Raw genomic sequence first — 14,835 nt, 5'->3', positions numbered from 1 at the left:
AAAAGGGAGTCTTCTTCGACTCCCCTATATTTTGAGATGTCAATCTTTAGAGTTTCGGGACGACGCGTTTGCGTCATCCCAGGTACAGGGGTCTGTACCTGTTGTAATCTCAACAGTTCCGCCTGTTGAGAGCCTTGCTGATTCAGCAAGGCTACTTTTTCCTTCATCTCGTCAAGTTCATGTTGTATGAACTTGGCGACGGTTGAATGGAGGGCATCTCTGTCTAAGTTGGACAGTAATGCCAGGATTGCATCGTTTCCTACGGATGAACTCATTCGTTCAACCGCACTCCTTTCTATATCACTTAGAAAGGAGTAGCTTTCAGGGGAAACGTGATGCGTATTCCCACTACCATCTAACATGTCCATGTTAAATGTGGGAAATGTGGTCCTTGGACGGACTACAAAGTGCTACCAGGTGTAACGGGGCACTGCGACTTGTACTGTTTCAGTACAAGTCCACTTCACACTGCTTCAGATGTGAGTGGTGCCTCTCGTTAGGTGACGTACACTGTACGTATAGAGGAAGACTTCTCTTAAGGCAAGTTAGCTTAAGAGTGTAAAATGAAAACTGTATTAATATAGTTAAGTGTCTTGTTAATCTATCTTTGTAAATGTTGTCTTAACTATAAACTAATACTAAACATGTACATGAATTCTTATCTATCTTATCTCGTAACTCTCTTTGATTACCTCTACAGCTGATTAGTCTGCGGAATAAATAGACAAAATGGTCTATACCTATTTATGGATAAGAATTCAGGAGATTACTATTTAAAGTAATTTCCTCCAAATATTATCTACCTTTTGGATAATATTAGTTAACAATCTTTTATTGTTAATTTCATGTAACGATACACCCCGTTACATTAACGCTACTGCTTGATGCACTACTTGAGCAGCGCCCTTGACAAAACTCCCATCCGGTTTGACAGTTTTGGCGCTTCTACCTTGAGCTTGGCATGAAGTGAACAAAGTCGCGTCGTTAGAATTAGCTTAGGTATGTCATCATTGCTGTCAAGATTACGTCTCGTCCAGCTTAGATGTCAGGATACCGGTTTGTGGAAACACCTGTAGCGACCAGTATACTAATCCGATGGCAAGTGCTCAATGGCGGATGTCCGACGGCGGGTAGGACGTCATTAAGAGATGAACGGTCTATCTCCCAAGAGATATACCCTAAACTTAGCCAGTGCATATTTCATGGCAAGGAGTCCCTTGTCATGCACTGTTGATAGTTTCGTTCAGCTGGTTGAAGCTAACGCGATTGATAAGAGATGACGGCTTCTGCGCCATCCAAACTTCTCCTATTGCTCACATAAAGACAGCATTATTTACGAATACTGTCTCGTCGTCTGCGCTGGACAGCACAGCGACCATTAATGGGAGCGCTGCTTATAAAGGTGCAGCTGCTTCTCCGTTGGGTAAAACCACAACGCCTTATGCTCAGACCATTATACATAATAGTTCTGACATAGAGGATTCCGGGCCTAAAGCTCCACCGACGACACGTGAACTTGCTCAGTCGGTGTCACATGCCAGTCGTTTTGAACGTGGCTATGTGACGGGTGGCATATTACCGATGCCCCCTCCATGTAAACGGCCTCGTTGAAACGGACCAAGGGCGTCGCTCCAAGAGCGCGTTCTTCTAGACGCTCATAGTTGATATAGCGTCTTTAGATAAATGAAGGCTCAGAAAATCGCTTGGGCGTATTTTTCCGATCCCGGTCGTGTTGCGTTCAAATGAAACGCCCGACCAATACGAGGCGGTATTCACGAGCCGCATGCATCCGCATTCCGATGCGATGAAATAGCGGCCGCAGCGAATTAATTTCGCCCGCTTGCGTGTGAAAGAAATCATGGGCGGTACTGTACCCCCTGTTTCTTCTTATAACGCTGCTTCTGCTAGTCCATTTGAGACTAGAAGAGGCCTCAGCTGGTGCTCTTTTTCATAGGCAGTCACCAAGTCGGGTGAATCATTACGTAGGGTATCGATCGGTTCCCAAGAGTAAAAACGCTTTGGGTAACCTTTCCATAGGACAAGGATCTGATACCTTTGCCTCACGAAGCGGTGGGCAACCAACCTTCCATTAAGGAAGCGTTAATTCCCACCCGCATCCATCAGTGCAGGCGTCGCCCGATAGGAGTGGCGATCTCGCCCATCGACTCGCAGCTGCCTTACCTTCGTCCGTTCAGCCACAGGCATCAAGCGCTGCTGAACGACGTATTGTGGAACTCGAGGATAAAGTCATGCGACTGACTCGGATCTTTATGATGTTCGAGCGAAGGCTCGTCAGGGTTATGAACGTCTGAAGACTTGCTTGGACCTCTTTGAGAGAATAATGCTGAGGGATCTGCGTTCCTCGCGTGATATCCCTCGCTCTCTGAGTCCTGTTCGCGGTGGGTGCAGTCGGTCGGCTGATTGTCTTTCACCTTCTCTGTCCCTCTCACCCAAATGACGCTCAGATCGCAGTCGGCGTCACCATCGGTCTCCTTAGACGGATGAGGGTATGTGACCTCATTTGGGTCTACATACCGTTTCGGACGACAATAGTAGCCATCCTTCAAATCCATCGCGGAAAAGATAGTTGACTTTCCCATGGAGTTCAACAAAACATCTTTCCGCGGGATTAGCGTTTGCGCCGGTATGGTCGCCGTGTTCAGCTTATTGTAAGCATGAACCACGCGCCATTCACCAGCGGTTTTACGTTCATAAAATGTCGGGCTGCAGTGAGGCGATTTGCTCTCACGCACAAGTCCCGACTTGGCTCGTTTATAGAAGAGCTCATCGATATATTTGACTTGTTCTTTTGGCAACTGCCATTGCCTGGTCACACAATACTTGGTGCCAGGTTCGAAGTCTGTTTCGAGCCCGGTGCCCCTATCTGCTGGTATGCGGCTCGGCACTTCTTCTGGAACACATCGCGATGTTTCCATAGAACCTCAAAGAACGGACTGTCTCTCAAGGCATTCCAGCCTTGAGCAGCGAACCTTTTCTTTTTGTCCGTTTCAAGGACGCTCTCGTCCATTGTGAACGACGAGCAATAGTCCACCAAGTTCTCTTTTGGAACTAGCGTGACTGTTTCGTGGATCTATCCTTCCTTTAATTCGGCAAGGAACGGATCCCACATCTCCGGAAAATTTACTATCTCCTCGACAGATTAAAAGACTTGCACGAGCACCTCAAGTGAGGATGCCTCCGCAATTTTGTCTTTAACGGCCTCTTACACGTCGTTGGAAGTCCCCTCCTCTTCATTAAAGACTGATCCAACGGTCACTCGTTTGGACGTGCCTTTCATCGTCCTAATCTGTCGGGTACTCGTTCTTCGAGTCACCACGAACTTCTCTCGGAAGCGGGTGCCGTTGCACTCCTGGCAAACGCACCCCTTTCTAGTTAGACCTGCCATTTGGTGTGGTGCAGAAAGTGACACCATTGTGTATGTGATGCACAGGGATGACGGCTAGCGTCATCCGCAAGCCGAGCTATTCAGATAATACGCTCGCCACGTAAGGTGCACATCCAAAAAGATGGCATTTATTGATCGGCTGAAAGTATTTACACTTGAATTGATTAAATAAAAATAAGTCTTAGGACTACTTTCTAGCTAACAAGTGCGTACGTGAAGCTGGATTACCGCTTCCGTGACGACAGTTGTACTAGGTCACTTAGGTGCCCACCAGCTACACTGTACGTGAGAGAAGACGGTCAAACCGCTTCCTCACTGTCTGGAGGTGTGAGTTAAAATGTAGAGCATGGCCGCATCAAGACGTGCCCGCCTACACTTGGTAATACTTTAAATCCTTCCCACGACCCGCATCTCTGCGTGTGCACGTGAGGATGAGCCTCAACATCGATTAGGCTCATTTCTCCTACCTCTCCAAACATCATCGGGAGGGCGCAGGGCACTTGGCGCAGGGACTTGGTGAACAAGCCCTGGCCAGGCTCTTGGGCAGTCCTCCTGAGCAAAAGTTGCTCAGTTGGAGCAGTTTGAGGCATTCGTGCTCGGACAGCGGAGAGCCGCACCGAGTCACAGATCCACGCTGCGGCGGAGTCCGTCACTAAGACTACTGATGAGCTTTGGCGAGAGCAGGATCTGAGCGAGGCTTTCAACAAGACTATTGAGAAGCTCTCCGCTCGCCGCATTAGCCGAGGCCCATTCGGATGGACCCACCCAAGCTCGATGGAACTGCAGCGCACACGATTGTTCACTGGCTGTTAGCCGTAGAACAATGCGGCGTCGGCAGCTCATCGTGGACGACAGCCGGATGGTTTTGTACACCATGTCGCACCTGTGCGGTAAGGCCTCAGGGTGGGCTTTACTCGGCGTTTATAGCGGACTTTCAGGCGATCCCTACATGGTTATTTTTTAAGACAAAGATCGCGCCATGCACCAGCCACCGAACAACGAAGTGTTGCTTCAGATGCGCTTCTTTGGAGCGCGAGAGGCAAAGCGATCTCTGCAAGATATGTGCATGAGATGCGCTCGCTGTCGGCGTCCATTACCGTAGGTCCGCGCATTAAGGTGTCTACGTTTCATGGACGGACTTTGGCATGGCCCATCTCGACAGGCCCTTCTTAGAAAGGTGCCGTCGACGATGGAAGAGGCAATCCAAGTTGCCTTAGTTGAGGAGCAATCCTACAACAGTGCCTCGGCGACAGCTTGGTATACGCCGTCGGCGGAGAGGTCAGATACCACTTCCATGGATTGCTATAAATGCGGCAAGCGCGGCCATATGATGGCTCGCTGCTATGCCAGGGTCCCTGCTAGGGCAAAGATGCCCAGCAATAGGAGTCCCTTCCCAAAGGGCGATGGCAAGATCCAGCGTGCGAGACGCATAAGTTCTGCATCGACCACTGAGGGGTCGGGAAATGCAGGAGCGCAGTAGGGGCGGGGTGCCCTACTGACGCGGACTCTGAAGCTACCCCTAAGTTCAGAGTTGTCGAATAAATGGGTAGCATAGTCCCTGAGATCTAGAATTTTCGGACCTCATCCTTTCTGTTCTTAAGCACTCAAGTATGAGGCTATGACCAGGTGATGACCCTCATAGTGGATTCGGGTGCATCACAAAAAATTATAAAACTCGCGGCTCTAAAAAAGAGACCGGCGATGTTTGAGTTGCTTTGCCAGGATGGCAAGCGAGAAGAGGCGACCGTTTGTTTTACGAACGGCGCGCTCGTTAAGTCCGAGAAAGTTCAATTAGAACTCGCCTTCAGCTTGAGTAACTTCTCTTGTAAAGAAAGGTTCACAGTGCTAGGTATGGAGAGTCCGTATGACCTCATCCTAGGCATGCGATGGTTGGCAAAACACCAACCATGGATAGACTGGCGTACACGCACAGTTGCAAACTCTACGCAGGACACCGAAAAGGATGTACTTATGCGAGAGGCGTATGCAACTGATGTCGTGTCGAACATAGTTGAGGGTGCGTTGGCGGGATGTCAAACGTCACCAATTCATACCCAGCTCGTGGAGACTGAGGTAGTGAAAAGGATGATGACAAGTTGTCATGCGTCGAATCGTCCTCGTGGTGACTCGAAAGACGAGTACCCGATATGGACTATCAAAGGCTGACAAAAGAGGACGGGCCTTCGAACGAGATGTTCGAGGCCGTCGAAGACGAAATAGCAGAGAAATCCGCTTTTGAGGTGCTCCAGCGCGTCTTTAATGTGCCGAAGAGATAGTAAAACCCTGAAGAGCCGTGAAATCTGTTCCTGTCCAAATTCAAGGAAGAAAAATCCCCGAGTAAGTAGTCGTACCAGTTCCAGAAATGAGCTTGCTGTCGTACACAATGGACATGAGCGTCCTAGAAACGGATAAAACGAACCGAGTCGCTGCTCAAGGCTGGGATGCCTTGAAAGACAGCCCGTTTTTTTGATATTCTGTGGAAACCTCGTAATGTGTTCCCAGAAGAAGTGCTGAGCCGCCTACCGGCCGATAGGGACATCGAGCACGAAATTGAATTAGAACCTGGCCCAAGTATTGTGTGACCAGGCAATGGCCGTTGCTAAAAGCACAACTCATTTATATCGATGATTTCTTTGACAAGCTAGCCAAGGCGGGACATGTACGTAAGAGCAATTCGCCTCACTGCAGCCCGACCTTCTGTGTGCCTATAATTACAGGTGGATGGAGCGTGATTCACGCTTACAATAAGCTGAACACGGCCACCATTCCGGCGCAAACGCCCCGCTGAAAGATGTTTTGTTGATCTCCATAGAAAAGTCAACTATCGTTTCCGCGTTTGAGTTAAGAGATGGCTACTATCAGGTACTCACGAGAGAGTCCGATTAAGCCAAAACGGCTGTTAGCACCCCAAGCGGTATGCTTTGGGAGTGGCTTGGGATGCCTCAAGGCTTGAAAAACACACCAGCGACATTAAAACGAGTGGTGGCTCACGTGATGCGTTAGCACCGCCCCAACACGCCTCATTACTTTGACGATGAATTCATTGATAGTAGGGCCGAGGACGCGCTGAGAAAAATAGAGTCCCACAAGCGTCATTTAGACGCTGTGTTGCAGACTCTGGAGGGCGCCCAATTGTACGTCAGCTTGCAAAAGTGTGTCATAGGGGTCTCCGAGATACCTGTGCTGGGTTTCATCGTAGGGTCACATGATATACGAGCAGACCCAGACAAAGTAAAATCGGTGAAGAAATGGCCAACTTCACGACATGTGAAGGATTTGCGCTAACTCCAAGGGCTCGCTTATTGCTTGCATAAGTATAGCAAGAATTATGCGTAGCGGACTGAGCCCTTGTCTGACCTCTTTAAAAAGGATGCGAAACGGGTTTGGTCAAAAGAACAAGTAGATGCGTTCACATCAGTGAAGCAATGCCTTTTTCACGCAGAAGGTTAAGCTTGAATGTGGCGAGGTACTCTCGCGCACATGACCCGCCTTGCGGTGGCTTTCGAAGAATTCGTCAATAGTCTCGACTTGATCTCGAGGCAACGGCCACTGCCGTGTCATGCAATACTTCGAGCCTGGCACGAAGTCAATCGTGCCGAACACCACGATCAGCGGGGAGTTCAGCCGGCATTGTGTCCGGGAATACATCTGCATACTCACGAGCAATGTCGTAGACTAGGTTTCCAGACTCTCGCAGAGTCTCCCATGACTGTGATGCAAAGTAATCTTCACGCGCTGACTTCGCTCAGCGCTTCGAGGTTCTGCACATAGTTGCGCATCGCTATTTCACCCTGTGGCATGGACAGGAACCCTGAGCGCAACATTTTCTCCTCTTGTGGTGTCTCGAAGGCAAGACGAAGGCCATCCTGGATGACATTCAGCGTGGAGAACGCGTGCTCGTCCACGACGAGCTTACCAAGGGCCCATTCCTTGGCTTTTCAGGTGAGATGGGAAGGAGGAAGTAGACCTTCAACTGGGACGTCTCGAGGAGCCTCGATTCGATGGCGATGTCGACTTCTCGGAACCATCGATTCAGCGTCAATCAATCTTTGCCTTTCTCCTGAGTAGAAGGAGGTTTCCATCTTCACGGAACGATTCTGTGAAGGAGTTAAAGCTCGCCGATTGGATTCGTAGAGCTCGCGAGCCATGAACTCATGTCTGGCGAGACGTTGTGCGTTGAGTGTCGCTGATCTCATCAGCGACGCGACGAACGCCTCTCCCGATATCGCCGCGAGGCGACTGAGGGCGTCCCACTCAACACCAGTGAGATGGGGGGAGTTCGTGTACTCTAGAAGCAAATCTAAGGCATCGAAATACGATGATTCGCTCATCCCAAACTCGGGCTTGGGAAGGACTTCTAGGTGCCACTTGGTGTAACGGAGCTAGAACGTCCCGTTCACTAGATTACACGAAAGCTTGAGGAAGTTTTTAGCCTATGCATAAGGTACCAAGTAAGATTCATTTAATTTTTACCAATATTTGTAATCGTACTAAGCACGACCCTGTTCCCGCTTTTCGGGAACCACTTATTTTCAGGTAATTCATCATTGGTCCTTATTGGATCTTCTGGCTTCCGATAATGAACCAGTAATTTGTTACGCTGTGCCCGAATGGTGGGCACAGCACCTGCCCCTAATTGTAATTATTTATTTTGTTTTGTTTAATTCCTGTTGTTTGGCCCATTACAGCAGCGCTCAGCGCCTGCGACTGAACGGATGCGGGATAGGCTGCTGCGAGTAGGTGGGCGTAATCGCCGCTCCTATCGTGCGCCACCTGCTCTGATGGATGCTGCTGGGAAACAATGCTTCCTTGTTGGAAGGTGGCGCACGATAGGAGCGGCGATTTCGCTGCCCACCGCTCCGTGCAGCAAAAACATCAAATCCTCGTCTAGTGGAGAAGAAACCCGAGGACTTTTAACTCTTGGGAACCGGTCCACGCGCTGCGCGTCGACGCATCGGGTCTGGTGTATGCCACAAGTGAAGGAGCACCATTTGTCGCTTCGCTAGTTCCGAATGGACCAGCAGGAGCGGTTTGACGATTAGAAACAGGGGGTACAGTACCGCCCATTTTTTCTTTTACACGCAAACGAGGAAAGTAAATTCGTTGCGACTGTTGTTTCGCCGGCTGATAGTGGAGCAGGATTCCGCTTTGTTCTGGTCGGTTGATACACTTGAATGCAACACGACCGGGATCGGGAAACACAACCAAGTGAATGCCCCTGAGCCTTCCACGAACTATATATGCCATTATCATTATGTGCATATAGAGTAGCGCGCTCTAGGAGCGACGCACTAGTTCCATCCGAATAAGGCCATTCGGATGGAGGTGGCATTGGTGGTATGCCACCAGTCACATAGTCACGTTCAATACGACTGGCTTTTGACACCGACTGGGCACGTTCACGTTCTGTTGGTGGAGCTATGATGGTCTGAACGACAGGGTTGTGGCTTTACCCAACTGAGAAGCAGCTGCGCCTTTATGGGCAGCGCTCTCACGAATGGTTGCTGCGCTGGCTAGCGCAGACAACGAGACAGTTGCTTCGTTGACGTAAGGCAAGTTGGCCCTTCGCGACTTTAGGCGTCTCCATGTTAGGATCAACGAATGAAGTTTGTATGGGCAATAAAGCGCCATCATCCTTCCTCATTAACTTGTTGTGCATATCACTACTATGAGGTGATGGCAGCGATGTAGACTCATTGTAGTCAACAATGAGCGACGGATCTATATCTCAATGTGAAAGTGGGATGGACCTGTAAGTTCAGTTAGCGCGACAGCAGCAGTAGCTGTCAGCGTTGCAATGAGACAGTAGGTGACGGCTGCCTTTTATCGCTGCGCCGGCGCTAGTGCGTGGTTGTGTGGGTGTCTTTGCAGACGACACATCAGCATTGCCTCTTTCAGGTGGCATGTCAGGTGCCGTGTGATGACAAGAATGTAGACACTGACGCGTAAAGCAGCTCGCTGTCCCTCTTCCTCCAGTTGACGATTTTACAAAATATAAAATTCGCGGTTAAAGAGTGGTGGTGTAACCTGCTAAAGTTGCTCTAATGTGACACAAACAATTTTGTACACTTCGTGTACTTAACGGGATGGTCATTTATTTGATGTAAAGTAATTCGACCTACTTATTCTTAATACTTGGGTGGCGAGAGGCCTGACTTCACGCTTGGCCGAGATAGAAAAGTTTGCTTCCCTCTGCTTGCCAAATGTACCTGATTCTACACAAAGGAAGTTTGTAGATTTTGATGGTCGATTGAAATGACGATTTTTAAGAAATCCGTGGTTTCGTTTTTATTGAAAATAGGGATATTTAAGCCTAAAGACAAAATGTATCGTAGAGGTGTGTCCGTAGCATAAATCGGGTGTCCGCAACAATTCCTTTTATTGAACAAGATTGCGAAGTGGTGATGTCTAAGAATTGAAGCTTTTTCGACATAACAAATATTGGCATGTAAAATTATTATCAGATAAAAAAGATAGTGTGTTTCCAGAATAACCTTAATTTTTTTTGTATTTTTAGTTGAGCGCTCGTTTGAAAAGTTTGACAGCACCATAAAGCCATAAATCAATATGATTTAAGCGGTCCGAGCTTGCGTGTTGGGATCGAGCCATGGTAAACGACTCTTTTATTCCCGGCCAATGGCTTCGTCAACGAAGATGCTCCTGCAACGAAGCAGCTTCGGCCGGTCGTTCGTATAAGTCCCACAACGGGTTGAATCTGCAAAGGTATCGGCACCGGAGCCAGATTCGCCGCGTCGTGTCATACGGGAGACAGGAGTACTAGCTGCAGCGCGTTGCTGTCTAATTAAGCGAGTCGTTTGGTCCAGAAGGACGAACTCTAATCATCAATGGAAACGAAGGGCCTGGCAGTCATCGCTGCGTGGTAAGCCAACTTTTACTGATCACACTCGAGCAATGCGGACGATAACCTGGATTTATTCGTTTTCGTGAAGTTCAAGATTAATACAAAAAGTAAGTCAAAGCATAGAGCCATTTGTCGTGCGTGATAAAGCCAGCTATTTTCTCGCGTGTCAATTGCCTCTAGTTACGAAATGCGGCTTGTTAATAAATAATCGCGAACACCCTCTAAAAGTGCCTCTTTATATTACTTTTAAGACTTTTTAGAGCCACCAAAGCCACCAAAGCCCATAAGTGTCATCATATCGGCATCAGAATCGGAAACATGTTCTGCTGCTTCAGCTTTCTTGTCTGCTCCCTTCTCAACTTCGATCAATGTATCTCTACCAAGCTTTTTCACTTTCTTTTGCTCCCTCTTCTGCCGCTTGACGCGCTTTTCCTCTTCTTCAATTGCCTTAAGCTTCTTTTCATAGTCTACAAAACATTATTGCAATATCACAATAACCTGCTGAAATCTTCTGCATATCCTGCATTGAGACGCACCTTCCATAGCATCCAACTTTTTAGTCATCAATGGGTCCCACTTGCGCTTAGCTGCACTCTGTAGTCGAGCCTTCACTTGGTCCACTGTCGAGCGCTCTACCCGCATGCTATAGCCCAATTTCCGTAAATCTAAATTGCATCGTCAGAATCGAGACATCCTTTATTTTAAACGATTCTTTACAAACAACATACGCTTTTTGCCATTGATATGGTCCAGATACGCCACTGAATCTTTAAGGCTGCTCTCACAGACTTCACAATAGTATCCACTATTCTTGCTCAACTCGTCCGACTTGACCACCTTGATAGTGCCTACGCGAGTATCCAACGCCATTTTTGCAGTACGCGCCTTCAAGAAAGCACGCGCTGAGCCTGCAGGTCCTGCAGCATCTTCATTTGCCAACTGGAACTCTTCTTTTGACGAATTGATCACCTTTTTCGTCTAAAGCAGTGAACAATGACTAAATAATTACCAATGTATGGCACCTCACAAGCCCGCGCACCTCTTCCTTTTCAAGACCTCCTTCGGCGCGAAGCATCGCAAGTTTACCATAGTGCTCAAGGTCCCAGGTCTGTCGCGCTACGTTGGCAACGCCTGCGCCTCTCCGAGCACTAGGTGCGTCTTTCATAGCTTTTTAGTGCTATTGATTTGTGTCATTTCAAAACAACGTACTGAATTTGTCGAGATATACATTACGTTGCTTAAGAAGGTTAAAGCAATTTAATATCACTGTCTAATTTGCAGACCAAGTTACACCCCTCACAATCGTCTGTTACCATGGTTCTCGCCCACCAAGACGCGTGGAGAAGCCATCCATTCATCACCAACTGCGCCAAAAAGCCCTTCACGGGCTTAGGTCTGGCTTCTGCTATCTTCGGCGTTTATCTCGTCGTAGACACCATTAACTCGCGCCTGTCGTCCCGACTTAAGGAGGTTGAATCGGTCGTCGTCTCGAGCAGTACGCACCAGTAGCGACGACACCCGAACGAGCTCATCATTAAACGCCAGCAGAATTCTATAAAAAAAACATAGGCTTTTAATAAACACATGACCTTGATTACGTGGCGGGTACGCTCTCTTGTCTACTTATCTAAATACTACCAAGTCAAAGAGTAAAGTCGTGTTAATCAGGTGAGGGTCGATACCAGCATTGCTTTCTCAGCTCTGCCGGTAAAGTTGATAAAAAATACTAGTGCTCAAATGGACGTCTGTCGTCTTGCGGATAATCTTCGTCGTCATCGTCACTTTCGCCCGTCTCGGCACTCCGACGCTTGTTTTGAAAGTGGCGGTCCTTTTGAAGCTCAAGCACCGAGACACGTGTCATGAGCTGTGTAATAATCAGCATCGTTTCGGCCTTGAGCTCTTCCTGTTCGAGTAATTGCTGCTGCATTTGCATATTGCTCTGCGCAAGTTGTTCAATCTGCTTTTGTTGGGAAGCCAACAAACACCGAAGCTCGTGGACAGGTGACGTCGGTCCAGACCCGACTTTCGAAGTCGCACGCTCTCTAACTCCACTCGTCGCTTCTCCAGCTGACACCACGCTGGACTTGATTGAACTGGCTTTGCGATGATAGCGTGGCGATCGCGTCGGACTCTCGGCCGCATCCATCGGTCCTCGAGTCGAGGTAAACCCCGTGTTACTGCGACTTAATCCGGAGACTATCGCAGATGGAAAGGCAGCCACGACCGACAAGTGGCGATCGTTTAGATGTGTCTGCGATGCTCCAAAAGGCGGAAACTCATTGACATTTAACGTCGAGTCTTGACGACTCATTTCCTCGACTTCAAAGTCGTGTCTCAATGCACGCGTGTGGGTGATCATGGCATAACACGTGACACAGACACGTTGGGGAGTCGTGAATCCTTTCGCCTCGATGGCAATCTTCTTGTCGGCACTATGTTGGCTGCAGATTGATTTGCCACAATTTCGACAGTGATGGCGATGTTTAAACATACCAAACGTCGCGCGACAGATTGAGCACTCGCCATCGTGCTTCCATTCCGGAGGAGGATCGATTGACCCAAACACAGGCGCTTCTAACGACGCTCGACGAGGTAATCGCGTGGATACGAGCGGTAAACTCATTTGCGATCCATCACGTGACACCGAGTATCGAGTAAGCGGCAGCGTCTCTTGTCCTTGAAAGAGCTGTCCTCGTTGATAGGTTGTCAACCCTCCCATCGTACTGCTGCTATCTCGGGAAGATTCAATCTCAACTTCATCGTGATCTTTATCCACTTCTAACAAAGAGCTTGGATCCAGAATATCAGGCTTGAGCGTCACTGGGAGCGATGAATGACGACTAAAACCACGCTTGGCAGTGTCGTCTGTAGTCATGACGTTAGTCATTGTGGCACTTGTCGTTGATACCATCGAACGGAGCTCTCGTTCATTCGCAAATTGGTGAGTCTGGAGCGGTACATGTGACGACGTCGAGCGACTTAATTGACTCGGTTGGAGAATGAGATCTCGACTCTGTCGGTGGTTTCCGGTCAAGCGAAGAGGACTCGTGCGGGAAAAGGGTGATCCAAAAGACGATTGAGAGCTCGTTTCGACCCCCTCGTCTTGACTGCAAGAACTCGTTGACGACGGCGAAACGAGGTGGCCATGCGGGGACTCGAGCCCTTCGAGGTCGCTAAGCGATTGAGCACTCATGATACTAATACTATTGTCCGGTCCTAGACCGTCGACCTCGTCGTCGTCTCCGATATGAAAGAATCCATTGCCTCCATCGCATTCTGGCAGCATCGGATCCAGATAATCGAGCATTTCTTTTTCTAACAAGTTATTAATCCCAGAAGCTTCTCCTTCTTCCTGCATGTATTTCGAATCACTCTCGTCAGCGGCCTCAGACGTATTCAACATCGGATGTTGCTGCAATTCAAGAGTCCGACGACGGTCATAGACGCGGTAGAGTACTTTCATTCGGTCATTATCCAGTCCAATGGATTCGGCCAATTCGAGCGCCGATACATTATCCGGTGTCCGTTCACTAATGGCTTCGGGATACGCACGTACGAGTTTGCGGAGACACGACGCTTGGACGCGAGCACGAATCGCAATGTGTAATGGAAGCAACGCGCCACTGTTCTTCGCGCGGACACTGTCGGGATAGGCTTGTAGCAGTTTCGCAATGAGAGAAAGCGGCACGCGGCTGACGGTACAAGCCCAGTGAAGAGGTAACATACCGTGATCGCCCGGTTCTTGCGCCACATGAGGGTGGCGCTCAAGGAGACGCTGTAGCGCTTTCCAGTCCGAGGCTTGGGCCAAGCGAATGGCTTCCGAGTCACGCACGGTGCACGATTGCATTCGCAATTGCAAGATAAAACAAACGATAAATGAGGTGCCGCGACACACGCCAGCGGATGGGGTGTCTTGATTTGTACGGGACGATTAGAGAAGGCGCTAAGAACAATGGCCAAACGGCGCTTGACGGTTTCTCTACATGTTTTTTTCTTTCTACTAAGAGCTGTTTTTACGAAAGCAAGGCTTAGATTTAAGCAAAAACAAGGCACATTGGTTTGGTGATGCGCGGATGGCTTGGATCAAGAGCAAAGGCAGAAACGAGGCGACAAAGGACGTGGCGTTCAGTGCATAAGACCTGCGACAATTTAAACGCTGCGGAACGGTCTTGGAACACAGAGCGCTTTATAAAACGGTGAATGCGTAAGTAATCTTCAAAATGCTCCACGGCGACGAATGCAAACACAGAAGGCGCTCAAAAGTGTCACGGATTTCTGCTCCGAGGCCCGGTCATCCTTAAGCTCCTCAAAAGAAACCCGACGGCTTTTGGTAAATTATAAAAATTGATGTTGCCGACCAATCTTTAGTGACGATACATTTTTTGTATTGTTTTTGTTAGATAAGTGGCGCATGTTCATTTATCTCTGAGAACACTCACTTTGCAACAAAGTAACACGACTTACCTTGCCATAAATCAGTTGCATGCCGAAAATGGTCGGAGCACCACCCCCAAGCATCAACACATAACACATATATACCTTAAATCGGTTGCGGGAAGCGCTATAT

General features: G+C 48.6%; 3 protein-coding genes across 3 annotated transcripts; 1 reads left to right on the top strand and 2 right to left on the bottom strand.

The window, feature by feature from the left end:
* Nucleotides 1–9,847: 9,847 nt before the first annotated feature.
* Nucleotides 9,848–11,865, bottom strand: CCR75_006031 (uncharacterized protein). The gene is made up of 4 exons (XM_067964104.1): nucleotides 11,308–11,865; nucleotides 10,997–11,246; nucleotides 10,805–10,933; nucleotides 9,848–10,735 (listed from the first exon to the last, which is right to left on the bottom strand). Exons 1-4 carry the CDS (start codon nucleotides 11,431–11,433, stop codon nucleotides 10,515–10,517), a joined length of 726 nt encoding a protein of 241 aa, XP_067818847.1. The 5' UTR covers nucleotides 11,434–11,865; the 3' UTR covers nucleotides 9,848–10,514.
* Nucleotides 11,583–11,777, top strand: CCR75_006032 (uncharacterized protein; the record flags this gene model as incomplete). Its single annotated transcript, XM_067964105.1, has 1 exon — nucleotides 11,583–11,777. The coding sequence occupies one exon, from the start codon at nucleotides 11,583–11,585 to the stop codon at nucleotides 11,775–11,777; it is 195 nt and encodes a 64-aa protein (XP_067818848.1).
* A 129-nt stretch (nucleotides 11,866–11,994) lies between the features above and the next one.
* On the bottom strand, nucleotides 11,995–14,115 carry CCR75_006033 (uncharacterized protein; the record flags this gene model as incomplete). Its single annotated transcript, XM_067964106.1, has 1 exon — nucleotides 11,995–14,115. The coding sequence occupies one exon, from the start codon at nucleotides 14,113–14,115 to the stop codon at nucleotides 11,995–11,997; it is 2,121 nt and encodes a 706-aa protein (XP_067818849.1).
* Nucleotides 14,116–14,835: the final 720 nt, after the last annotated feature.

This window comes from Bremia lactucae, linkage group LG10 (genome assembly GCF_004359215.1).
Source record: "Bremia lactucae strain SF5 linkage group LG10, whole genome shotgun sequence".
In the NCBI taxonomy this organism is placed as follows: Eukaryota; Oomycota; class Peronosporomycetes; order Peronosporales; family Peronosporaceae; genus Bremia; species Bremia lactucae.
This window is presented reverse-complemented; position numbering and strand designations above follow the sequence as displayed.